Source organism: Myotis myotis, unplaced genomic scaffold, assembly GCF_014108235.1.
Source record: "Myotis myotis isolate mMyoMyo1 unplaced genomic scaffold, mMyoMyo1.p scaffold_m19_p_11, whole genome shotgun sequence".
NCBI classification, from domain to species: domain Eukaryota; kingdom Metazoa; phylum Chordata; class Mammalia; order Chiroptera; family Vespertilionidae; genus Myotis; species Myotis myotis.
In genome coordinates, this window is record NW_023416315.1 from 59905708 (window position 1) to 59932915 (window position 27208).

A 27208-nucleotide genomic window follows, 5' to 3' on the forward strand; every position below is an offset into this window, starting at 1 on the left:
GGGCAACTGAGCATAAAAGAACTGATGTTTAGAATCATCTTTCTTATAAGCACTCAACAAAGAAGCTGAGCTGCACTGGGATATATGGATATATGGTATGAAACCTGTTTTCATGATGAACTGCAGGGCCAGATTTTAAAAAAGATAATCTGTGAATAGCTTTTTTTTTTTAACACCCTAAGAACATTAAAAAAAATTGATGCATAAAATAGTGCAACAACTGAACAGTGATTATATTTTTATTTGGGGACATGGCAAATCTATGATGCAACTGACGTGCCAACCATGTGAACTTGTGTTGGAGGGCCATACATTGGCAGCCACATTGAGCACAAAACAAACTGGCCCTCAAGCATACAGGAGCATTTCATCAATATCCTTAAGCTCTAAACTATTCTTGCTTCTCTCTTTCAGGACAACAAACAGAAAAGAAAACCAATAAACAATACATAAATAAAACACAAATTAGGAAACAATATTCTCTCTCTGACTCATATTTTTTATATTTAACAAGAGTAATAAATTGAGAGAACATATGGATGTTCATTGTGTGTTTGATCAGTTAGAAAATGGGCACTACATTTAAATGACCATTTTCTCTGTTTTTCAGGAGGACTGGCGTGTCAGTTTAGCTCAGTGGTTCTCAACCTTCCTATTGCCACGACCCTTTAATACAGTTCCTCATGTTGTGGTGACCCCTAACTATAAAATTATTTTTGTTGCTACTTCATAACTGTAATTTTGCTACTGTTATGAATCATAATGTAAATATCTGATATGCAGGATGTATTTTCATTGTTACAAATTGAACATAATTAAAGCATAGTGATTAATCACAAAAACAATATGTAATTATATATTCAATATGTGTTTTCCGATGGTCTTAGGCGACCCCTGTGAAAGGGTCGTTCAACCCCCAAAGGGGTCGCGACCCACAGGTTGAGAACCGCTATACACTCATTTTCTTACCCAAAGTGTTGGGAGGACTAGGATTTCTAGGTCTTTTGGATAAGACACCACGCTTTCTCTTAGAGCAGGGGTCAACCAACTGGTTTGGTAAAGGGCCTGATGGTAAATATCTTAGGCTTTACGGGCCGTATGTATCTCTTGCAACAACTTACTCTGTCATTGTATTGTGAAAGGAGCCGTGGACAATACATGAATGAATAGATGGAGCTGGGTTCCCATAAAACTTTATTTCTAAAACAGATGGTGAGCAATATTTGGCTCTTGGGTGTCATAGAACACAATTTGTCAAAGCTGAAATGAGACATCTTCACTCATCCAATAGTGGGCCACACAGAGTTGGGTATGCACAAAATGCTCTCATTTGTTGTTCATAGAGGTATGAAAATGAAGTGAGCCAAACAGTAACATGCCTTGAGCGTCTTAGGTCTTTTCCTGTCTACTGCGAGTTAGAATTACTACAGACTGATCTTGAAAACATGTGACTGGATTTGGCCAACTTGAAATTTTATTTTATAACTTTGTGGGAGGGAGTTAGATCCCTTCTCTTAGGCTATGATTTGGAAGGGTAAACAATAGTTTATGTGGGAACTTCAAGGAACAAACCCACATAATTGGAATTAGCATGAAATGAAAGATGATGTTGGTGGTGGTGGTGATGGTGGTGGTATTGATGATGATGGTGATGGGATGGTGCTGGTGGTGATGGTGATAGTGCTGGTAATGATGGTAGTGATGGTGATGGAGGTGGTGGTGGTGAAGATGATGATTGTGATTCAGATATAGTATAATTCTTATTTGACTCCCACAGAATCTATTTAGTAGGTTAAACAACTTTCATTCCCTCATGGAACTTGTTCTGTGATGTCCACGGCCCACTGATGCTCATCACCAGTAGATTTTATGACTTTTCTGTGCATTTCCTACCTAATCAGTTAGGTCGGATGCTTACCAAAAGCCTGTTGTGCTTCTTTGCAACGTGTTTATGTCAGTTGTGTTTGTTATTACATAGATTAGTTAGATGTCATGTCAATTGTTGCTATTCGTATAATACTAATAATTAAGGTGAGTGGTTTGGAAAGGCTTGTAAAGGTGATTTACTGAAAAGTTGCTATTGAATTAGGAATGTGTATGGGTAGGAGAATGTGGAAAGAACTCAGGGGTAATCTAGAAGGATCTTGCACCTTGATTGCTCTGTGAATGCCTTCTAGTTCTCACTCAACTTTAAGGAAATTGGTTGAAGTTTCCAGGTAACCCATCATGAAGATGACAGGGAACCAGCATAGCCATTCTTGTAGCAGGCTCATTTTTGTATTAGACAATTGGCAAAGAATTTGTACTTAGATATTTTATTGTAGTTTGATATATAAAGTACATAGATACCTTTTGTTTTTCACATTGTATTCTAAAGGTATCATTTACTGGTCCTGATTGTATCTAAGTGCTTCCCAAATGTGCCACACACTGCAGCAGAGCTTTACATAAACTCTCTTATTTAATCGTCACAACAGCCCATTTGAAGAGACTCCTATTTTCTTCACTTTACAAATATTGCATCTAAGAGTTAGATAACCCGTGTAATTTCCCCAAGCTCCTAAAACTGGTAAATGCTAAATCTGAGATTCTGTGTTCTTGTCTCCCTAACTATACCATCTCCCATCAGCAGCCAATGCAAGATTTTTGAATGCAATAAATCTTTTTGAATATAGTAGTTAGTAAGATCTTGTTATGAATCGGTAAGTCAGTCTTTATTAGAACCAAAACTGTAGGTTGTCAAAGAGTGGATTAGCTTTAGTTAGTGCAGGAAATATAGACAAAGCTTGACTTAAATCTAAACTATGTTTATGCTGCTTATACTGCATTCTGGTCCTTTTTCCCCCTCTTTTGTTTGGTTACATACCTACTTGGGACAAGAATATTGCTTTTACTTCTTAAAAAAATGCTTGTAATTCATTTGATTCTTTTTTTGTTTGTTTGTTTGTCTTTTTTTTTTAATTAAATCTTTATTGTTCAGATTATTACATTTGTTCCTCTTTTTTTTCCCCCCATAACTCCCCTCCTCCCAGCTCCCGCCCCACCCTCCGCCCTCACTCCCCACCCACTGTCCTCATCCATAGGTGCACGATTTTTGTCCAGTCTCTTCCCGCATCTCCCACACCCCTTTCCCCCCCAAGAATAGTCAGTCCATTCCCTTTCTATGTCCCTGATTCTATTATGATCACCAGATTATTTATTCACTTGATTCTTAGATTCACTTGTTGATAGATGCATATTTGTTGTTCATAATTTGTATCTTTACCTTTTTTTTTTCTTCTTCCTCTTCTTAAAGGATACCTTTCAGCATTTCATATAATACTGGTTTGGTGGTGATGAACTCCTTTAGCTTTTCCTTATCTGTGAAGCTCTTTATCTGACCTTCCGTTCTGAATGATAGCTTTGCTGGATAAAGTAATCTTGGTTGTAGGTTCTTGGTATTCATCACTTTGAATATTTCTTGCCATTCCCTTCTGGCCTGCAAAGTTTCTGTTGAGAAATCAGCTGACAGTCGTATGGGTATTCCCTTGTAGGTAACTGGGTTTCTTTCTCTTGCTGCTTTTAAGATTCTCTCTTTGTCTTTTGCTCTTGGCATTTTAATTATGATGTGTCTTGGTGTGGTCCTCTTTGGATTCCTTTTGTTTGGGGTTCTCTGCGCTTCCTGGACCTGTAGGTCTATTTCTTTCACCAGGTGGGGGAAGTTTTCTGCCATTATTTCTTTAAATAGGTTTTCAATATCTTGCTCTCTCTCATCCTCTGGCACCCCTATAATTCTGATGTTGGTGCGCTTGAAGCTGTCCCAGAGGCTCCTTACACTATCTTCATATTTTCGGATTCTTTTTTCATTTTGCTTTTCCAGTTGGGTGTTTTTTGCTTCTTCGCATTTCGAATCTTTGACTTGATTCTTGCGCTCCTCTGGTCTGCTGTTGGGTGTCTGTATAATATTCTTTATTTCAGTCAGTGTATGCTTAATTTCTAGTTGGTTCTTTATCACAACATCGAGGGTCTCATTAGATTTCTTGAGGATCTCACTACATTTATCGGCGGTCTCACCAGTCTTTTCGAGGGCCTTACTAAGTTTATCGGCAGCTTCTAGACAGTTCTTAAGAGACCTTAAAAGTGTGGTTCTGAACTCAATATCCTCCATTGACAGTTTTGTCCTGTTTCTTTGTCTCCGCATTTTTTATGCTTTCTTGGTGCACCCCCTAGTGGTCTTTGTCCGCAGTCTTGTTGCCTTTAAGCCTTGATTGATGTCGGCAATACCGGGGTGATTTGACCTCCAGGCTAACTGGCTATGAGAGTCTCATCATTTGATTCTTAAAAGAAAAGTAATAGGGCAGGTATAATTAACTTCATTTTGTGGACGAAGAAACTAAGATCATTGAGAAGGATGTAGAGTTGGAATAACATAAAAAAAAGATCCATATTGCAGATGAAAAGTTGGATAAAGAAATATTTGTGGTATCAAACATATTTAGTTAAAAGAGAAGAAAGTTGAGGGGATCATCTTCTAGGATGTGGAGAAGTATGATGTGGAGGCTTACGATGGGCTGTTTTCTGGCTACATCTGAGCATTGGGTTAATTTTTTTTAAGGATTCAATTTCAGGAGGGGCGATTCAGTGTAAAGATGGGAACTCACTCTGGTAGAAGGAAAGTATTGGTTAATCTTTTCTGTGGAATTGTATAAAACAGTTTTAGATTCTGTCCAGATTCAGAAAAATAAACTAGCCAACCAAGTACAGCCTTTACAGTTACAAATATTTATTTTACTCCTAAAAAACAACACCACCAACAACCGTGAAATCATAAACTTGGATGCAGCCTGTAATATTTGAATGCACTCAAAATAAATTATATAGATTTTTATTGTTCCTTTCATTCTAGGAAAATAAAGAATGGTGACATAAAACAATGTACTTAGGTAGAAAGAGGCTTCTCAACAGTTTCACTTATAGCAATTTATATCCTTTCCTACTGAGTGATTTAGTTCTTATTCCTAATTCTCCCAAAGAACACTTTAAAAGTAGGCCCAAACAGCAATACACTGGTTAAGATGAACAGTGGAAGAAGAGATAACGGAGTTAAAAGTTGGAAGTATGTGAAATTCAGGAATAAGAAGCATTGTTGAACTAGATTACAGAAAAATAATTAGAAAAGTAATCAGTAGATAAGAGACACTTAGAAATCTATTTTAAGGAGGAGGCTCAGGAGTTCACTGGACTATCCACCCACACGTGTTAATTCTGTGGTGTGAGATTCCAGAATGACTGCTAATTTTCACTTACCAGAGAAAACCAGTTTGCTTTCTGGGAGATATTACTTTTTTAAAAAAATATATATTTTGTTGATTTTTTACAGAGAGGAAGAGAGAGAGATAGAGAGTTAGAAACATCGATGAGAGAGAAACATCAGTCAACTGCCTCCTGCACACCCCCTACTGGGGATGTGCCCACAAACAAGGCATGCCCTTGACCGGAATCGAACTTGGGACCCTTCAGTACTCAGGCCGACGCTCTATCCACTGAGCCAAACCGGTTAGGGCGAGAAATTACTTTTTTATATATCACCACAAAGCTTCACAATTTTATGTTACTATTTTTATACTGTGTCCTTAATACACTTATGCTTAGAAAATTAAAAATTAGAGAAGCAATGAAAAGATTGGTGAGGCAGCACTATGAGCAGAGATGAAGAGAACTAAGAATATATTTGCTACATCAGACATTTAAAAAAAAAAATCTAAAGCACTACTAATTATCTGGAGGGAAAAAAAAGAGAGAGAGAGAAATCAGACCACAAGTCAGGTGGTGGACGTGGGTTAATGCTTAGGGATTTTTAGTCAGAAATACTCAACTTGACCTCTTTTGTACTTCAAAACAAGACGATAAACCTCTAATACATCACATACATTTAGCTCACCAAGGATAAGAACCAAAGTGAGGAAGTAAAAATGAGGAAGAAGAAATAAGCAAAGAGAAAAAGTGACAAGAGAAGAATGAAAGTCTTGATACCTGGAAAGGTAGATAAAGGATAAAAAGAATATGCAAAGTCCAAAGAAAACACCAGAGGAGAGAGAGCAAGGGAGCTGCCCTCAACATGCAGTTCCAGCATGTTCTTCCTTTATCTGGTCCAGGCTTCTGTCCTCTAACATGGCCCAATCTGTTTGAAGGTTTGTCATGATTGCGATTGCCTTTTCCTGAGCCCAGGTTAAGAAGCCTGATCAAGCCCACCTCTGTTCTTATCTGAGGTCCACTGTTCCCTGACTCTCTCGCCCAATGGATGCCCCCAAAAGCTATGGGATATAGAGGACTTTCAAGTGTCTCGTTGAATTTATCTTTCTCTTCTCTATTTTAGTTTCATCAGTGAAGTTTTCCTCCTCATTTCCAAACTGATGTATTTAAAGTATATTTTTTTTATTGATTTCAGAGAGGAAGGGAAAGACGGAGAGAGAGGGAGAAACATCAATGATGACAGAGAATCATTGATCAGCTGCCTCCTACATACCTGCTATCGGGATCAAGCCTGCAACCTGAGCATGTGCCCTGACTGGAATCAAACCGTGACCTCCTGGTTCATACGTTGACGCTCAAACTCTGAACCACACTGGCTGGGCCCAAAGGGATATATTTAAATATTCTGATTTATATCATTTTAGGGTCTCTGTCTCCCCCAGTATGCTTACGTTACACTCGCATGCGCACACACACACACACACACACACACACACACACACACACACACACGTCAGGTAGGGCGCACTGGGGTTGGCATAGCCACACCCCTTTCTCTTAGTGATATTGAGAACATTTGAAAGCTGATATCTGGAAAAGTAAAATTGTTTTATATTTTGTTGAAATTTAGGACATATCTATCACAACAAATAAACCAGATCATACTTTTTAAGTTTAATGATTTTTTCCCCATTCTGTGGGAAATATATTTCCTGTTGATTACTTACATAATAGTACTAATTTCGGGAGCACCTTGATGAGCACAATTGTACGCCGAGGCCTAGGTGATTGAGGTTGTAATGTCATTCCTGGATATTTGAGGCATTGGTAGAGATCACTGTTCAAGGAAACTGACATGCATAACCCTTTCTGTGGATGGAGGCTACATCTTAGATTAACCAGAAGTTGGAGAGCTTTTTGCTGCTTATAGCCCTGACTTCCAACCAAATAACCATAGAAGTACTTTGTTCAAAAGCACCCATTTGGCCTAGATGGCTGCTCACCAGTGTGACCTCATTTTGCGGTTGCTTCCACGTGGGTCACAGTGATGTCAATTCCTCTTCCCTGTGCTGCTGGCCGCTTGGCCCTAGCCCACTGCGGTGTCCCCCTGCAGATCCTGCTGTCATTAATGCCCCCCACATGTTCAGCCTGGGCGTGCATGGCCTGGACCCAGAACTCAGGGCAGTGGCTTATGCTTCTAACCTACTTCTTGGGGCATCTTAGACATCTATTGTAAAGGTTGGTCTTGTCATTGGAGGAGAGTCTAGATTTTTACCTTTTCCACCACACCTTGCAAACCAAAGCCCTTAGATGTTAAAGGATGCTTTTAAAATCAGAAAGCTAGTTTAATCACAAGAGAATACAGGTTACCTTGACCTATGTTTTAAAGGTAGCATACTATAAACAGCGTCTCAGTGAAATATCTGAGCAAATATTAAAATTCGATTATTTTAACATTTGTATCTAGAGCAGTGATGGCGAACCTATGACACACGTGTCAGAGGTGACACGCAAAGTCATTTCTTTGGTTGATTTTTCTTTGTTAAATGGCATTTAAATATATAAAATAAATATCAAAAATATAAGTCTTTGTTTTACTATGGTTGCAAATATCAAAAAATTTCTATATGTGACACGGCACCAGAATTAAGTTAGGGTTTTTCAAAATGCTGACACGCTGAGCTCAAAAGGTTCGCCATCACTGATCTAAAGCCACCATCATTTTTCTAAGGTTGAAGATTTTATGTAGTTGTCTGTTGTTGTTTTTTTTTAAAGTAGGATAAAGGACTTAAAATTTAGTGTTAGGCTATAACATATATGAACATTGGTACTTGTGTCGAGCTGGACATTGGGAAACTCCAGTTATGTTTTCCTTATGGCATCATAGCTCTCCTGAATGGCAGATTTTCACATACTTCTCTTAAACAGCAGGTTAAAAAAAATAATTCCTATGGTGACTATAGTATTGGAAAGTTGCTAAAAGAGTAAAACTTAAAAGTTCTCATCACAATACAAAGAATTTGTAACTATGGTGGCAGAAGTTAGCTAGATTTATTGTGGTGATAATTTTTCAGTATATACAGATATTGAATCATTATGTGGTATACCTGAAACTGATATAATGGTATATGTCAGTTATGCCTCAATTTAAAAAATAATTGCTAATACCTCATGCCATATCCCAAATTTCCTCCTCTTCCATTAAATATGTTTTCTTCATTAAGTAATTTTATTTTAGAATAGAGTGTTTGACATCTTAAATGCATCAGTGGCCTATCTCCAGATTCCACATTTTCAGTGGTATTTCTGTTTGGAAATTTTCCATGCCACGTCTAATGGTATGCATCGTGCCCATTCTTGCACATCTCCCCTGTGTTTCAGTTTGTGCTTCACTATCCTCTGGCTAGAATTCATACATTGACTTTAAACAATCCTTGGAAGATGCTCCCGGGAACATAACTGCATTCAGCACCTGTGGGCCCAGATTACCTCTCACCTGGATCCTTTCAACAGCCCCCTTAATGGTTTCCCCGCTGGCGTTCTCCCCTCTTTCTAATCCATCCTATACACCAAGACTAATCCTGTTACTGAAATACTGTTTTCCTCGCACTCAAAAACCTTTAGAGTCCCCTCCATCCTCCCACAGGATGAAGTCCAGATCTCCGACAGCCAAGTCTTCCTGTGCTGGTTCCATTCCTTCTGGCCCTCTTCCTGTAATTCCCTCTTCAGCTGGACACTTGCCCCGGTCTCCTGTCTGCTCTCCTCTGTACCCCTGTTTATTGTGCCTTTTCTTATAGTGGCCTTTGTCTCATCCAAATCCTACTCACCCAGCCTTCAAGTTCCAGCCCAGCTGCTGCAGAGCACTGTCCTTATATATTACCTTTTATTATGCTTGTTTGTTTATACGTCCTGCGCATCGCCCTCCACCCCAGTTTGTAATTTCTGGGAAAACATATCATTTGTAAGCAGGAATGGGTTGTTGCTCATTTTGTAGCTCTCTCTGTAAACTGGAGCTTTAGGACTGTGGTTTATTGTCAGTATGTGAGGTGCAATGGCCTCTTATTGATTGTATTCTACCATGAATAGCACAGTGTCAGAAGCTCTTTCTAAGATAAGTTTCCCTGTGTGCTTGTTGGATAAATACATAGATACATTAAGTTTATTTTGTTCTTAAGATGGGTAAATTATTTTAGCATTTAACTTAACATGTGAGCATGTATATAGGGATTGGCTTATTTCTTCTGGACATGAAATACATCCCGAAAGCTCCAGAGTCATTCTGGGCTGTCATGACTTGTGTGGTTTGTTTAGATCACGGTTAGTGCTTAGTTAGAGCTAAATTGGTGGCCAGGGCATTCTTCCAACCAAATTGGAGAAGTTCTCCAAAGTGTTCCAGGAACTATTTGGAGAATAGATCAGTTAATGGTTTTATGTTGCATCTCGAGGATGCAGGCCACCTCAGGTGACAGAAAGCTCAGGACAAAAGATGCTCGTTGCAAAGATCAGCTAAGCAGCCTTTTTACAAATATTCAGCCAATTGTCAGCTCTTCCTTGATCGTACCATCATTACTGCTTGCATTCGTCTGACAACAGACGAAGAGAATAAAAGAAAAAGATAGGGGGACTTGGAGGGATTTTCTTCTGCGTTTAAACCAGGCTTGTCACACTGCAGGGGCACTGTGTCTGGTGTCAGTAATCTCATATGTCACTTGCAGTTTATTATTACTAAAATATAAACCTATTTCTTAGAAAATTTTAAAATTTTTTCAGAAGATTACAAAATGTCACTTAGACTCTTCTTTCAGGAAAGTGGTGGAGGGGTGTTAACTTGCTAAATGTCATTGCACTACTTGTTTTCAGTTGCAGATTAATAGCAGGTGGTGGCCATTTTTCAAAGCAAACAGGCTGTCTTTTTAGTTCAGTTAGAAAAAAGCACTAATTCTTTACTGTAGCCTGAAATATTCTGTGCAAGGTGACAGATGGCAAGGATCACAAAACATTCAACGTATTAGAAAATAGCTGGCTAATATTGTAAATTTTTAAAGGACCAAGCCATAACTTGGAGCAAAGTATTTCTTTTACCAGACATAATTGAGTTTCACACCTTGGCATTTATGCTTAACATATATATCTATTACTTTCAGTGAATGTATTTTCCTGCAGCTGTTTTGATTTGTGGTCTGTAATATCTTTGTCCACTTCTGCAGTACTCATGTCAGATAAGAAACGTGTCTGGAAAGGAATCGCATCTCAGAAACTCTGTATATGGTCACCCATCACCCATGCAAATGCATGCTTGTGCTCCTGTGTTTGGTGGGGGGTGGGGGCCTCAGGTTGGTGATATGATGTTGGAATAATAAGAATTTTTGGTTTTGGACTCTTTTGCTTATTCACAGACAAGTTTTTAAGAATATTTGAGATATTGTTTAGTATGCCAGCATGAAATGTGAGTCAAGGAAACCTGTATTCTATTCTTAGCTCATGATTAACTAGCTTTCTGATCTTATGAGAGTATAGTTATTTCACGATTAGATCTTTAATATCTGAGTACCTTGGATTCTAAGGTATATGCCTCTTTCAAATGTGTATATGGTTCTTTTTCCTTTTTTTCTGAGTATTTTTGATAGCCTATAAATATGGCATTAAATGTCATTAATGGTTTGTCATTAAGAACATAGTTTTGCATGCATTATACTTGCACTTGGTTTAAGAAGCTTGGGGGGGGGGGTCACTTTCCATTAAATTATCATGGCTGGAATTTGATCACTTAGCCCCTCAGTCTGAACAGTTGCTGGGAGCATTCTAGCATCTGATCAAATGATGGGTGAATGGAAATCATACTCACAGGAGGAGGATTTTTAAGCCAAAAAGATAATATATAATTAAAATGAGAGTCATAACCATAAAGCACACAGGATATCATGTCAAACAATTAATAATACTCTGACTGCCCAGCAGGCAAAACCAAAGCAAAGTCATAAAGTTGCTTTTTGCTCTTGGGTACAAACATAGAAGGGTCTACCTGGTGAGAAGCGTTGTGTTCACGAGACAGCACTTCAGCTGTGGATTTTAGGCAAGTCTCTTGTCTGCAATTGTTTGCTGTTGTTTTTTAGCTGTAAAAATACTAAAAACTAAAGAGGTGGATGCAAAACTGTACTACTTCACATTGCTATGTGGTGAGGCTTTCTCGTGTGATTATGTAATTTCGGATCTCTAAAAGTGATTAAGGATGTTAAAAATTGTAAATTAACATTTTGATTACATCCATTCTTGAGTTTCTTGGTAGCAAAGTTCTGGTGAAAGTCACTCCCCAGTGTTTGAGATTTGGGAGTCATCTGCTCCATTGTGGTCCTTCCACACCTGTGTACAAAAGTGATGAGAACAAAGCTACATCTCAGCTAGCCTGGCCCTTCCAGTCGGGGGTTAATGGCGTCTTCTCATCCCTTCTCAGCCATCTTGGCCCAGGACCTGAAGTGGCTTATTTACAGCCTACCCGTGGGCTCTGTTGCTTTCCAGTCGATGATTCATGGTTTGGGTGCATTCTCTTCTTTCCATTCCTCCTATCCGAGACTTCTTTCCCTTCTTGCTTTGTCTAGGCTTCGGTTTAATCCCACAGCCTCATCTCTTAAAATATTTTCCTTGGTCAGGTAACCTGGAGGTTTTATACAGAGGATAAAGATTTTTTAAATTCCCTCGCTATCAGGTTTGGGGGAGAATGGGATGTTATAAAGGGCCAGGTACTTCTTCATACCTTCCTTACCAGTAGCCATTGCGGAGAATGATTTTAAAAAATAACTGTTATTATCCTAACACTTTTCTAAATTTAATTTTTCTTGGAATACAGGGGAGTCACACTTACTTAAGGATTTAGTTTTAAATTATCATGTGAATTTTATTTGTCAGCTCTACCTCAATAAAGCTAGAAAAAACAAGATGAATTATTTGAGACAAAGATTTCTTTTGTTCAAGTTTATTTTTAAGAATTCAGCACTGGGAGTTGTGTTATTGGGTTAGTTGGTTTCTTTAGTCGAGCACTAGAGGAGATGTTGGTTTTCATTTGAGGATTCGTGAATGAAAACTATCTGAATCAATAGAATTCCACTCACTGGGAAGAGATGAGTGAGACTCCTCCTCCATCTAGGAGGACCTGTGGGACGTGACACTGACCGAGCCATCCCAGGCTTCTTCGGGGAGCAGGTGAAATCCTGCACTCTAGTTACATTTTTCTCTTCCCACTTTAACCCCAGTAGTTGGGTTCACAGAAACTGTATGTGCACATGATGCGATTGCACTGAACTCTCCTCTCTAAAGCACCACAGATGGGATGAGGATGCCCAATTATTTCTGAACTTAGTCATTTGGGGCAGAAAATGAGAGCCACTGGGATTTGGTGAGCAGCAGTGAGTTGAACTTGTTTTAGAAATGACCCCTTTCACCCTCAGTCTTACCTCTGAATCTGCCAGGTGGTGTGAGGTTCAGGAAACAGCCCAGTGAATATTGCTAAGCAACAGAGGGAGCTGAGCCCTATGGATCCTCCAGCCCTTGTAAGCCCACCACTGGTGCCGAGTCAGGCAGAGAGGGAGCGTCGCTGCTGCCACAAGCCTCTGCCCCTGGCAGCCAGGTGTCACCTACTCGGGATATTTCCAAATGCTGTTTAATGTGTGCTTGTGGCGAATTTCCTCTGGCCTAGCGATAGAGTCAGTGCTGAATGGAGTAATAGAAAAAATGGAACGGTAAATGTAATGCGTAACGTGAATATTAGTACGATCTTAGGTATTATTTAGTTCATCTCCTTAAAGTTACAAAGAAGAAAGCAAAAGGTGCAATTACACTAAAAGGGGGAGTAGCTTGCCAATTTCATGAGTTTGCAGCCAAACTAGAATTCTAGCTTCAATTGTCTCATGACTTTTCTGTTGCTTGTTTTGCTGCGTAGGATTTCTGATTCAAATTGTACTAGTATTTCATAGGTCCAGTAGGATTTACTCAGCCCAGCCTACATAAGTGAAGCAGTTCTATCTGGAATTGAGGTATACAAACAGATATACCCCCATTTTTGGTTTGCTGGTTTACTTTCTGTTCAAAATGGAAGCTGACGTTTAAGACCTGCTTAAAGTTCATCGTCATCATCATTTGTTTTGGGTTCATTAGCAAATCAGAGTATGTGGAAGCCATGGCGTGTGCCTTCAGCCCTGTCTCTAAGAGAGAACTTTCTGTGAAAGGTGTGTCAGCTGCTTCAGCTTCGAGGTCCACCTGTGTTCACCCCCAGCCATGCTCTCTCCATGCTGACAGTCTGTGGGCCATTCTGCTTCACCCAGAATCCCTCCAATTGGCACTTTGTCTGGGGCTCTCCACCAGCCTGGCCAAGGTTTTCTCTGAGCTGCACGGGTGTCTCATAGGTGCCAGACTACAGCATAGTCTGAGGCGCTCTCTGTTCCCACTCCTCTAGCCTATATCCTTACCCCTAATAAATCTCTTGTGATTCTGATTCTGCCTCAGCATCTGCATCCCAGAGGACCTGAACCGATATGGTACACAGTTGGCTCTGGAGACATTTTTAGAATATTCTGCATTAATTGTTACAAGAAATCTTTAAAAATCTCTTTATGTTAAGTAGTGTTGAAAATAACTACACATGTATGAGTGATAATTTTTACATTTTCTTTCCTTAAAGTCAAGCCAATGTGAAAAGAAACAAGGTCGGAGCAATGGGAAGTACAATGCCATCAGGAGTTAGGAGCCCAGACGAACTGTCTCCCTGACCTTAAAGAATTCCCTTAGTCAACAAGGAACCTGGAGCCTCACCTACTGCCTATAAAATGAACTAGGTGATCTCTGGATTTATTTATTTTTTCTCCTAGCTCTGAATGTGGAATAGATTGCAAGAGAAGAGATTGACTGGCCAATTGGTCCCAGTAGTGGGAACATTAAATCCAAATTTAAATTGGACAAATACAAGCTAATACAAAGAAAAGGAATTCAGAAGTGGTGCAGTAATTGTCTCCATGTTGTTGTTCAATTTATTTGTCAGACCAGTGATACAAATATCTTCAACAGATAGTGCAGTTTAACTAGCATCTCTATGTTAAAGTGCCTCTGTGCTTTTTAATCTCCATCGTAAAACAGATTATATATACATGCTTGGAAATGGAAGCATTGTTCTCCACAATATGGAATAAGAAGAGAGAGAAATTTTAGTGTAATTGCACCTTAAGTTACGTAATCTCAAATGCTTAGTGCTCCTTCCCACCCTGCACCATATCAGCTGTGATCTAGGGGTGAGAACACTCTGCTTTTACATGTGATGGTAACACCCGGTGGTTCATAATACCAGTCTATTCTGCAGCTGAATTTGATGATAAAAGCCCCTTTCTGCCCTAAGTCCATGTGAACACATGGTAGTTTTATTAAATATGACCCTTTTTACTGCCTTTTCCTCTTGCAATTATAATTCTTATCCGCATCTGACAGAGTCCTTATTTATTTACAGAACTCGGTCTTTTAGAACTTTTTTCTTTGTAATTGCTGAATTTGATTCAACAGGGCCTTTTCTCTTAGACTTGAACCATGTTTACAATTACTGTGTCTTTCATAAACGTGTAGTAGCTAAAGCTCGTGTCATTACAGAAGATCAAGCTGCTCATTTGAGGACTCTGAAACCCTAACAGTTCGGTTCACGTTTGATGCAGCATTTATTTAATGTTTATGTGCTGGGTGCCATGATGAGTGTTTTTTTGTTTTTTGATTTTTTTCATGGATGATGAGCAAGAAGCATAGAACATGTGACACTGGACTGATGAGGTGATACATTTCAGGACCTTTCATGGTGAAATTTCATATTGAAATATGTTGCTTTGGAAAAGGGAATGCAAATTATAATGGAATCACAATCTGACTGTTTTCAGGAAGGATATATACATTATTTAACAACAGGTTCGTATTGTCCCTGTCCGAGCAGGAGAAATGTTAAGCTGTACCAGTTCAGGTCAGCTGAAAGCAGTTCTGCCTGAACTGAACGCAGCTGCTTAGATTTGGAATCGTGTAAGTTCTGTGGACCTGGGTTCCATTCTTACAGGGAGCCAGAGGGCAGATAGAGCCATTTTATGCGTTTACTACTTAGGTCAAGAAAAATGAATTAACATTTCCAGTTTCTTCTCTCATCAGGATATGATTCACTACTTTACATGCAGGCGAGCAACTCTTGTTGCTTTTATTCATTTTACCTTCACAGCACAGCCCTACTACCAAGTTATAACCAAGTGATAATGCAAGCATCTCTCCAGCCCAATTCCACCATACAAACAGCTAGTTGCTGAGCAAAAGTGTATTAGCAAGCAGGTCCCAGATGGCTCACACAGCCCGTTCTGTAAAACAGTGAAGTTCAGTTCTCTGTTCCTTCAGTGCTTTCTTCGCAGGAAAGTCACCGGAGGCAGGTGAGGCTGTTGATAGTTGGCCTCAGCTAGCAAGCTTGTAAGCAGTGGTTCTCCGCGGGGCAGTTTGGCTTCTGGGAGGACAGTTGGCAAAGTCTGGAAACACTTTTGGTTGTCACAGCTCTTAGTGGGGGGTGGTCCCGGTGTCAGAGAGGCCAGGTATGCTACTGAACATCCTACAGTGCATAGGGCAGCTCTTCACAATGAGAATGATCTGGTCCAAACATCAGTGGTGCCGAAGGTGGGACTATCTGTCTTGTCTGTCTTAAATCAATGGCTGGATGCGGGACTGGAGAGGGGTCTGGCTGAGGCTCTGTTCCTCAAACTAAAGCTGCAGGCATTGTTCTCACAGCTCCTCACATTCCCATAGCCTGTCACCAGCAGATGCAGGAGTCTCTCTATAATATGTTGCCTAATCCTTATGTCTTGTTCATAGTTTTCATTTTACTAACAAGAGCCTATACCTAACACTTACCATGCTAGTTAATGAACCATTTTCACTAAGGAGGTCTCATTTCCAACAGTCACTGTGCTAACTAGCAAAGCGTCGTTGTTGATCAAGACACGGGTGAGTGAAGCCCTGTAGAAGCCACCTCTGCTTTTTGGACTTCCCATTTTGAGCTTCTAAGCAAGAATACTTGCTGATGCTCATGGATTGTGGGTGGATTGTGGGTTCCTGGGTAACATGCTGGCAGCGCCTGGCTCAGAGCTTCACCGAAGTGACCCGAAGTAGCACAGACATGTCATCCCACCCTCGTAAGCTGTCGTATGTGAAATAGATCACAGATGCTATGACAGGTTTGTTTCCCAGAAACTGCGACTACAAACTCTTCCCTTCAGTGCCCTTTATGTCATTTTGGCTGCCTGTCCTGAGTGCTTCCAATGTAGAAGGCACAGACCTGGGTCACGCCAAAGATACAGACTGAGAAGAGTAAACCTCCTTTCCTGTCTCAGGGAGTTTACAGTGGAGAAGGGGGCCAGTGGGTAACAACCAAAAGTACAAAACAGATGTTGCAAAGTTGTATCAGGTGCTGTCATAGGAGAGGCAGCCAGGGCAGGACTTTGCAAATGCTACGTTCAGGAAGTAGCCTTCGAAAGGGCTTGTGGAACATGGATGGGGGCGCAGTGGGTCAGTGCATGGTCACGCGGTGACTTAGCCGAGCAACAATGGGCCTCCGGTCTCCTGAGTCCTCATCAAGTGGTTTCTAGTTATTGTGCTAATAACTTCTGAATTAAACCAGAAAACGGGAGAACTAATTTTTTGGTTTAAGTCTTTCCTCTCTAAAGCTATGGAAGAAAGCTTATAAAATTATTTTTTAAATTTTACCTACTGCTTAATTTCGCTGCTTCTGTCAAGTACCATGATCTGCACAAATGTTATGTGAGAACCACTGGACTATTGAAAGCAAAGCGCCACTAGGTTGCTCTCTAGGTGTTCCCACAAGTGGTAGAGGACATGCTCAGAGGGCTGTCCCAGTGTTATCAGTATGAGAAAGTTGACATGTAGACCAGGTTCTTGAAAATCTTTTGGAGAAGACAAAAAAACACATACAACAAAAACAGAAACAAATGGATTTGCTCACATCCTGGGGACTTGGGTATGAGTTCCAGATTTAGGAGTAAGAAGTCTATTGAAAGAAAGGTCTTTGTCTTTTCATCTCTTGGTTTCTATTCAACTAATATCAGACATTACTGTGTTAGTGGACGTAAGTGTGGTTTAGCATTTCAAGCTGGGGTTTCCTCATTGCTTCTGCTTCTGCCTCTTAAGTTGTTGAAAAATATGCTAAATCTGACAATAGATTGGGTATCATTTAAGTTCATCTAGATGAGCTACCTTTTGAAGGTCACCTTCTGGTATGGTTTGGAAAACAGTGCTCCGTGTATAATCTTTGTTTATTAACATGATAAAGGCTCAGTGAACCCTAAGTGATTTCTCATTTATAACAAAGTCTAGTATGTAGCTAATTGAGTACATGGCTACTTTAATTATTTTGTTACGGCTAATTGATATTCACAGTGATCATGTTCTGCAGCTTCTAAATGTAATATCACCTTACAAGTTTATGGTTCAGCCCCCTTGGATATTTCAGTTCTCTGTTTAATGTCAGCATATAATTTTATTAGGTTCCTACATATTGTCCCTCATATGTAATTCTGACAAGTAATAAAGCACTTTTCCCAGCTCTTGTTTGCCTATGTGAATTGTAAGATGGATGGATGGATGGATGGATGGATGGATGGATGGATGGATGGATAGATAGATAGATAGATAGATAGATAGATAGATAGATAGATAGATAGACAGATGATAGATATCTTGTCTGCCACAGATTATCCATATCATTTTGAAAGGTTAAATCTTTCCCAGTCCATTATATTTGTGTTTAGATTTGTTACAAGATTTAGAATGACAGGAAATGAGTTATAAGGATTTCCTATTTATATTGATTTACAGTTCTTGCCTTTTTTCAATCCTAGTAATCTCTGGTTTCATAATATCATTCCATAGAAAACTGAACTGGTTCCTGCTTTGTTTTCTACCTGGAGCTGTTAAAATTGAACCCTGACATTTCAAGGAACTTTGCCATTTAAAATGTACAGGCTTTTCCATAGCACAACATCTTTCCTTAACACGCCTTTACGTGGTGTGTGAAGTAACAGTACTACTTCTGAGCTAAGAGATTGTGATGTCACCGGGTTCCAAATGCCATGTACCCAGAGGGAGAGCTATCCCAGTCCCCAGGAGCAGCCAGGCCTAAGGGAGCTGAGCCACGATGTCAGAACATTTTGGCTATGAAGATTTTTCTGGGAGTGTACACAGGAAGGTAAAGCTCTACCAGCACAATATGCCATATCCGTAGTCCAAGTTGTTTTTGTTTTTCTGTTGACCTTTTTATATCTTGTTGTAAGCACTAGCAAGTACATTTTCAAAATACGTCCTCTGCCACTTTGAGGCAGATCTGCTTCTCCTCTTGAAAAAAAGAAAGCATAGGCAAAGATAAGTGGGTTTTAAAATAAAAATGTAAAACCAACAGTGAATGAAGAGGAGAGAGGAGGTTGATAAGTACACAAACTTGTCAGTCCTTTCTGAAAAGAGGCAAGTCTTCAAGGAAGGAAATCCATGCGTACTTCATTTTGAACCTAACTGCCAACAAGTCTATGTTCTTAAAGAAAACTTGATTTTTTAATTTTCTTTGTTTCCCTGGCATATGGAACGTTCTAGTTTTCCATCATGACTCACATAAGCTCTTTCTGCCATGGTTTCAAGCCCAATCATTTCACCCTAAATCTAACAGGATCTGAAAACTACATCAGGGCACATTTTGTGTGGTAGGAGGAAGAGCAAACAGAAGGTGGGGAAACTTTTGTATTCATTTTTCCTGATAGATGATTCTGCTAGAACAGGAAATGATGTGTGATGCTGTTTGTGTTTATTTGTTCACTCACAGTGATTCTATATCTGCTAGACTTGCACATAGAAGTTTTCTTTCCTTGCACATGGTGCACTGCTTTTCCTTGGGTCGACTGTGACTCTCCATCCTCGGCAGCTATTAGCTTAGTCAGTGTATTCCAGGCTTATTTAAGTTTTAGGATTCATATTGTGTGACTTTCGCTCCCAGCATCACATTAACTGTTTCAAAGCAATGTGCCATTAAAGTGTTGTGGCCACGTCTCTTGCTTTGTTGTTCTCCCCAGCGATCTCAGACTATTGATCCTGCCGGCCATCTAGGGAAAGATTTATGATGTTAGACTGTGGTTGGGTGTTTTCAGGTCTTTGGAAGTAGTTCCTCTTTAGTGTGCCTATCTGATCTTCTGGCGTGTTGCATTAAAGTTTCAGAGATTACATTTGGAAATATAAATGAGTGTGCTTTATTTAGGTTGCAGTCAGCCCCTCAGAATTAAACTTGTTGGTGTAGCCCCCAGTAGGCTCCAATAATACTGTAGTGTTGAATTTTAAAATAATCTCACTGCGCAACTGTACACGAACAAAAGAAACACTTAGTGCAAGTGTTTTAGGAACCATGGTGGGTCATGCATGCATTGAATGGGAGAGAGAATCAAGTGTTAATGCATTAAGGACTTAGTAGGTAAAATAGTTTCCATGCAGTAAATAACTCTTCAAACTATTGAAACCATTTTTTTTTTTTGTCAACGTGATTACTTAAGAGCTCACACTCTCAGCTTCATATATGTTTTCATCTCAGTCAGGAATAAATGTATGTGATATTAATGTTTAAAATATTTTTCTTATTATAGAAGTAATGATTGTTCGTTCATTATAGAAAATTTGGAAAGTGGAAAATAGTCCAAATAAGAAAAATATCCCACTAAGCATATCATATCCACTGTTAACATCTTAGCATACTTTTTATTTTTTCCATGTCTATATAACTAGACACTCAACTCTCTCTGTTCCTCCCTTTTGCCTCCTAACTCCTGTTTCTTAGCCAAATTTAGGAACTTACTATACATGCTATTTTATGGCCTGTTTTTACCCCCATATAATATTTTGAGTAAAGAAATCAATTATTCTATTAAAACATTATTTTTAATGGCTCTCAATGTTTGATCATTATGGCTGGACTAAACTCTTTATAATCAATATCTTGTTGTTTGACCAAATCTTCTTTCTTTTTTTTTTTTAAATATATTTTATTGATTTTTTACAGAGAGAAAGGGAGAGAGATAGAGAGTTAGAAACATCGATGAGAGAGAAACATCGATCAGCTGCCTCCTGCACATCTCCCACTGGGGATATGCCCGCAACCCAGGTACATGCCCTTGACCGGAATCGAACCTGGGACCCTTCACTCCGCAGGCTGACGCTCTATCCACTGAGCCAAACCGGTTTCGGCTGACCAAATCTTATTTACACACCCCTCTGTCATTCCCACTTTTTTGTTGCTGAAAATAATGCTGGCTGCATTTTCTTAGAGGTAAATCCTTGTATGCTTTTCTCAGTATTTCCTAGGATTAAATGCCTAGAAATAAAATTGGCCAAGTGATAAGCAGATTGACAGTAATAAAGATAGATACACACATACATCCATATATTTATATGTAGATATTTTCATAAATTCTAGTATGCTTTATTTGTATTCAGTATGTAGTGAAATTCATTCCTTGCAATATTAGTTCTACAAGTTTTCCACCACCATAATCAAGAAACAGAATAGTTCCCTCACATCAAAAAATTGCCTCCTGAGTGCCTTGACTACAAAGTATGTTTATTTTTTATTTAGAATATATAAAGAAGCAAAATGAACTAGAAACCACCCTGCTATGACCTCTGTTGATATTTTTGTTGGTCTTTTTCCTTCTTTCCTACAAAAAAGAAAAAGGTCTTTTCTGTTTGTAGTTTTGTGGAGGTTTTTACTTAGTATATTTGGAGTATATTTATATTTAATAATTAGAGTGGGTTTTGTTTTTGTTTCTTTGCAATTCTAAATAACCCAATTATCTACGTCTCTGGGTATTGCTATAATTACTTAAGAGTTCTAAAAATAGTGTCTAGCTCTCAATGAATGTGTACACTTTGTCTAATTAGATTTTGCCAAATTGTTTGAAAGTAGCTATACCAGTTTACATTCTGACCAACTGTATAGAAAAGCCTGGTTTTCTATATCTTTATTAATATTATTTTATAATTTTGTAAGTTCGATAGATGAATAATGGTATTTCATTATTTTAATTTTCATTCTTTGACTTCTTCTGGGGTTGAGTTTTCTTTTTCCGTGTGTTTTTTTGTACTTTTGGATGTGATTTACCAGTCTATGTCATTTGTGGGTGGGGTAGAGGGCTTATTTTTTAAGTGCTCTCTATATTAGTAACATTAACTCTTACAGCTCCATGTTGGAATATCTTTTCCTTTTTTTCTCATTTGCTTTTTATTTGGTTTATTGATTTTTACGTTTTATGGAGGGTCTTATAGTAAGTCCATTCGTTTGCATTTGCTTTATTTTTGGAGAGTCTGTTGAATCTAGAAAGGTCTTTTCTCTGTAGGTCAGATATATAGTCGTGCATATTTTCTTCACACTTAGCTTTGTTAAACATTTCCCATTAATTTTTTCCTTTTATATTCCTGACTGATAGCAGGCTTTTACTGTATTGTACCAAGGAGCTGTAGATTATGTACTTACATGTTAATGTACTTTTATAAAATCTTAATATTGTATTTGTGTGTGTTTTTTAATCATATGCTTTCACATACCATGATCTTTTCATTGAAATCTTCTATTTAAAATAATAGCCCAGTCACATTTAAGCAACTTAAGCAAAGCCCTCTTTTCCCGCTATTGCCTTCTTTGGTTTGCATTTTAGGTAGATATTATGCATCTGCTTTCTTTCTGACATTAGGAAACAGCATACTTACATTGCTAAATAACTATTTGCTTGTTTTTAACATGCTGCAGGACATTGAAGTCAAAGTAAGTAGCAAAACAACGACATACAATGTGCAAATGGGTTCTCTTAAACTGAACCAAGTGGCAGTCACCTTTCTAGGAGTTGAGCTAGGTGATACTTGATCAACTTGCAAAAAAATAAAAAAATAAAAAGTGCGTGGCCCAAGGATGGGAATGCCAAAATGTATCCTTTCATAATTTATTAAAATTCCTGGTCAAGTGTATATTCAGCATTCACAGAACAAAAAATATGTTTAAAACTTTCCTAACTTGAGGTGATATAGGTACATGATATGTTTTTATTTTGTTAAAAAGACCATAAATTTAGATGTGGGAAAAAAAGATTTTTAAATTAACTTCATTATTTTTATTATTATTGATTTTTAATTATTCACATAAACATTTATAGTAGTTTTTGGTCCTCTCTCTAAAGATAGCTGCTTCATAGAAAAGAAAATAGACCAATACATGTATTTATATTCAGGTTTCACTGAGTAATTTAAGGGTTCCCAATTATAAAGTTTATGTATACAGTGTTGCATAGGCATTTTTTTGTTGTTTAAGAAAGGTTAATAACCATCTGTCTTATGCCCAGATTAAAATCAAAGTTTTATTGTGTAAAAATATTAATGCTTGAAATTACTCTCCAAAAGAGAAGTTAAATAAAAACTGTCTCTGCTGTATTATGATGCATTTGGACAAAGTAGGACACAGCTGTTACAGTAAAAAGAAAATGAAAAAACAATGCAGACTCATTCTTTACATTTAAATACAGCAATCATCATCCTATTAATGTTTTTCTATGGCAGAGACCTAATAGTTTTCAGAAATCTTCCGCTTTGTGTACTTATTTCTAATGTAATTTATACTTGACTTTTGCTTTGCTGTTGCTTTTTCCTAATATGGTATATTCTTCATTTCTTTTTATAGGCGAGGATGCTGGAAGAGAAAGATCGAGTGATCAAGAGGCAGGATGCATTCTACAAAGAGCAGCTGGCTAGACTGGAGGAGAGGGTATGACTATTTCTTGTCATTGATTCTTCTATTACCACATCTGCAGCTTTCCCGTATATTTATTTAAAAATCAATAAATGAAAACTGTTACTGTTTTTCCTAGTTAAAAAGTGACCAGGAAGTGAAGAAGCCAAGCAGGGAATGTCATTTCTACTGTGATAGTTTTGAGTATGGTGGTGTTATTGGTTCATAGATGCATTTTACCACTCATAAACCTCCCTCAGATATTTTTCCTTAGATGCTTAGAAAGTGCATGACCTCTAGGTTACACAGTAGAGTGCTACTCATCATCATCATCATCATCATCATCATCATCATTATTATTCATAGTTTCTTTTTTTTCCATTAAAAATTTAAGTGAATATATTGGGGTGACATTGGTTAATAAAATTACATAGATTTCAAGTGTATAATTCTGTTAGTGTTACTCTGAACTCAAGCGTTGACTAAACTTGAGTTTGTTCTCAGAAATGATAGTGTTTTAATGGATATATTGTCTCTCTGAAAACTCACTTTCACTGCATTTGTGGCTAAGAAATGAATGTCCCTGTAAAGAGTGGTGGACAGGAACCCCACCGGAGAGTAATTTCAAGCATTAATATTTTTACAGGAGCTGAATAGTAGCACTTAGGGAGAAGAGTTAGGAGGGGGAAGAGTTGAGGTGCTACCTGTAGTCAAAATGGACTTTGAATTGATAGAGTTGCAAAGGAGGGAATTAAGGCTGAAGCAGAAGGTAAGAATGGGACTTCAGCCATGTAACCAGTGCCCCTGTGCAGTGAAGTAGATTTGCGTGGAGTAATTTCATGCAGAGAACATGATGTTACCGAGTTAGCTTTCTCTCCCTTTGATTGAGACTCCAGCATTCGATTTGTTTAGAATAAAGTGTTTACTAATAAAGTAGGTAAAATAAGAAGTATATTCTTAAGCCCCATTCAGTACAATTTTTATATGTTGAAGATGTTCACCCATCCCTGTATGTCACTGAACTCAGTGCTTCTTGAACGTAGGGACCGATTTCTCATTCATTCAGCAGATACTAAGTACCTGTTGTGTATCAGGCCCTGGTCTAGTGCCAGAGATATATTATTGAAGAAAATGAACTAAACTTCTGTCCTCCTGGAGCCTAATTACAATGAAAACCCAGTATATATATCGTGTGGCAAACAGAGATGATGTGGCGAACAATAAAGCAAGGAAAAGGGCGACTCAAGGCTTAGGAGTATAGATTCGGGTTGGATGGAGGGGAGAGCCTGTGTAAAATACGATGGCATTAGGAAGAGGTCTGCAGAAATGGGGGAGCCCTAGAACCCCGGAGCAGGAGCGTGGTTGGCACGTTTAGAAAGGCCAAAGGGTCGTGAGCAAAAGAGTATTCTGGCTGCTGTCTTGAGCAAGAAGCAAAAGTCCTAGGAAGAAGTTATGACAGCGACTCAGAAAAGGGACGGTGAAGGCTTGGGCTGGGGAAGGAAAGAAATGTGTTTGGGTATTTCAGAGGCAGAGCTGAGCAGATTTGCTGATGGTTTTGGTCATGATTGAAAGAAAGAGCTCAAAGGTACTCTAGGTCTATGGTTTTTACATAGGATGTAAATTTACATAGGATGGATTCTTCACAGGGGAAGGATCAAAATACGGTTCTTGGTGTGTGAGGTGGAGGAAATCAGGTGTTTGATTTGGGATATGTTAAACGTGGGATATTTTTTAAGACATCCAAATAGAGATGTTAAGTAAGCATAATGTGGAATGGCTTAGAGCACAAGTCAGCACATTTTTCTCTAAAGGGCCAGATAGTAACTATTTTTAGCTTTGCAGACCATGTGTGGTTCCTGTCATAGCCCTCAGCTGTATCATTGTAACTTAAGAGCATCATAGCCAATATGTCTGTGAACAAATGTGACAGTGTTTCAGTTTATTGAAGTTTGAGATAATCTTCTTTTGACACCACCTCCTCCCCCCCCACCCCCTCCCCCAGTGCATCTAAAAACTGAAACCTTTCTTATGGCTCCACTGAAATGGCTGGGTGGCGAGTGGAATTGACCCAGCGCTGTAGGATGCGGAACCATGGATTAGAGCACAGGCTCTGACACCGGCTGGCTTGGATAGGAACCAGCTTTTACCTGCTCTGTATCTTGGAGCTCCTTACTGAAACTTTGTTTCCTCAGCTCTAACATGAGGATATAATGATGTTACTTCACTAATTTGTTGAATGAGCCGATTTCATAGGGCACCTGTCCTGGTGTCCAGTGCCGAGTAACCACTCAGTGGTGTTTCCTGTTTTACTGGTCCTTCCAGAGCACCCTACCTGCCATGCCTAGCCTTTGTTAGTGGAATAAAATGGGTGGGAGTGAAGGTCTGGAGATGATTCACTCAGCATCTGCTTTCTCTGCACCCAGAGATGGTTTTCTTTGCCATCAAATATTACTATGCTTGAATTCATGTATTTTCGAGTTTTGCATTTGTATCTTTTGAATTTATTATTGATCACTGTTAGTGGCAAGAAAAGGCTCTGAGAAATATTCACCCATTTCTCATAAGTTCACTGACTTGATGCAGGTGATTCTGGACTGGTGTGAGGAACTGTGGGGAGGTATGCCTGGCAGATTAAACCGGCTGCTCAGCAGCTGACTTGCTTTTGGCCTCAGGTTAGGTCGGACAAGCAGTGTGATGATATCAAATCACTGTAAGTAGTGTCTTCTTGTTTAGGCAAAATATAAGTGATTTTTCCCATTTGAAGATAAGTCTTCAAAGTACTTATTTAGGAATTTTTACAGAAAACTGATAAGCACCAGTGAGCTGAGACAACTACTGATGCGGAATAACTACATTACTATTAGTTAATACTTAATAAGTCCATGTTTAATGGCATGTGGTCAAAGGGATGCTGGACTAGGGGTCAGAAGGCATGGCTTTGTCATCTGCTCATATGACAATTTCCCTAATCTCTGTGGTTTCTGGTTGTATAAATTAGTGTGGAGACTAGTCTGTTCTTTGCTCACCTTTGTGAGTTATTGGGGGGACCAGATGAGCGGATGTATTTAAATCTTGAAAACTGGGAAGTGCTTAACACATATAGGCTGCTGCCATTAAAAAATATGTACTTTCTTTCCATTATGTATAAGATATTAATAATCATAAAATTACTTTATTGTTATTCAACATCTGGTATCTTTGGCCCATTTCTATAAAATCATGTTTTTGTTTGTTACTGCCATTCCTAAAGTATCTACGTTGAAATTTGTCCATTTAGGATTTCATCTAGGAATATTTGAGAGACGTTTAGTTCCCCAATGATGAAGCATTTTCTAGACTTAATGCCAAGGGTTGTGCAAAGGGTTTTTCTTGCATTGTGATGGTAGTGAAAATACAGTGACTACCCATTTCTGTTAGGGGATCTACACTCTGTGTTAAGAAGGCGTAAAAGCACTGAATCCAGTAGTACATAACGTAAGAAAAACATTTTAATCTGATAACTTGCAGAATCGTCTAACTTACTATGAAATTCAGGTTACCTGTGCTTTAAGAGTGCATATAAATACATTTTTTCTTTATTTTAACCAAATGAAATGATGAAAGCATAAACTAGATACCACCTGTTATATTACTAATAGAGAGGGATGTGAGTCTTTTACAGAATCATTCCAAGGATGATTTTTAAGATCTCTGTGTCATCAGCCCATCAGCTGGATTAACAAACCCAGTAACTGTATATATTATCACTTTTTGATGGTTCATAATCTTATGACTTGAACTACTCATTTCCATTGACCTGGTGCAGACTTCTTTTGAGAATATGACCCAAGTCCACAGAGTATGAGAAGCACATTCAGTTAGTGGTTCGCCGGTTGGATCTGTTTCAGTAAACTCTTTACCAATTAGATATTCCCTTGTGTGAATGGAGCCTTCCCCTCCCAGGTGTTTATATTGGCTAGTTCACCAGGTGTCTGAGATAATTTTCTCTTTCACTAACTTGTGAGGCATAATAAGTATAATTTAACTGGACACCAATTTCACACTTCTTAGAATCAGTGTTCCAATATTCTCTACTGAGAAAAAAGGTCAAAGCCATTTGAAAGTTTTTCAGGTCCTTATTTCATTATAAATGTTGCCAGCATTATTCAGCAACATTGTCATAGATGT

General features: G+C 38.7%; 1 protein-coding gene across 2 annotated transcripts in view; it reads left to right on the forward strand.

Moving 5' to 3' along the window:
• CHCHD3 (coiled-coil-helix-coiled-coil-helix domain containing 3) overlaps positions 1-27208 on the forward strand; it is a 267475-nt gene that overhangs the window by 158888 nt on the left and 81379 nt on the right. The window contains exons 5-6 of one of the 2 annotated variants that reach the window (XM_036328655.1): positions 22073-22087; positions 22994-23077. In XM_036328655.1, coding sequence (XP_036184548.1) covers positions 22073-22087; positions 22994-23077 — 99 coding nt within the window. The remainder of the gene's footprint in view (positions 1-22072; positions 22088-22993; positions 23078-27208) is intronic. The other variant, XM_036328656.1, reaches the window with a different exon arrangement.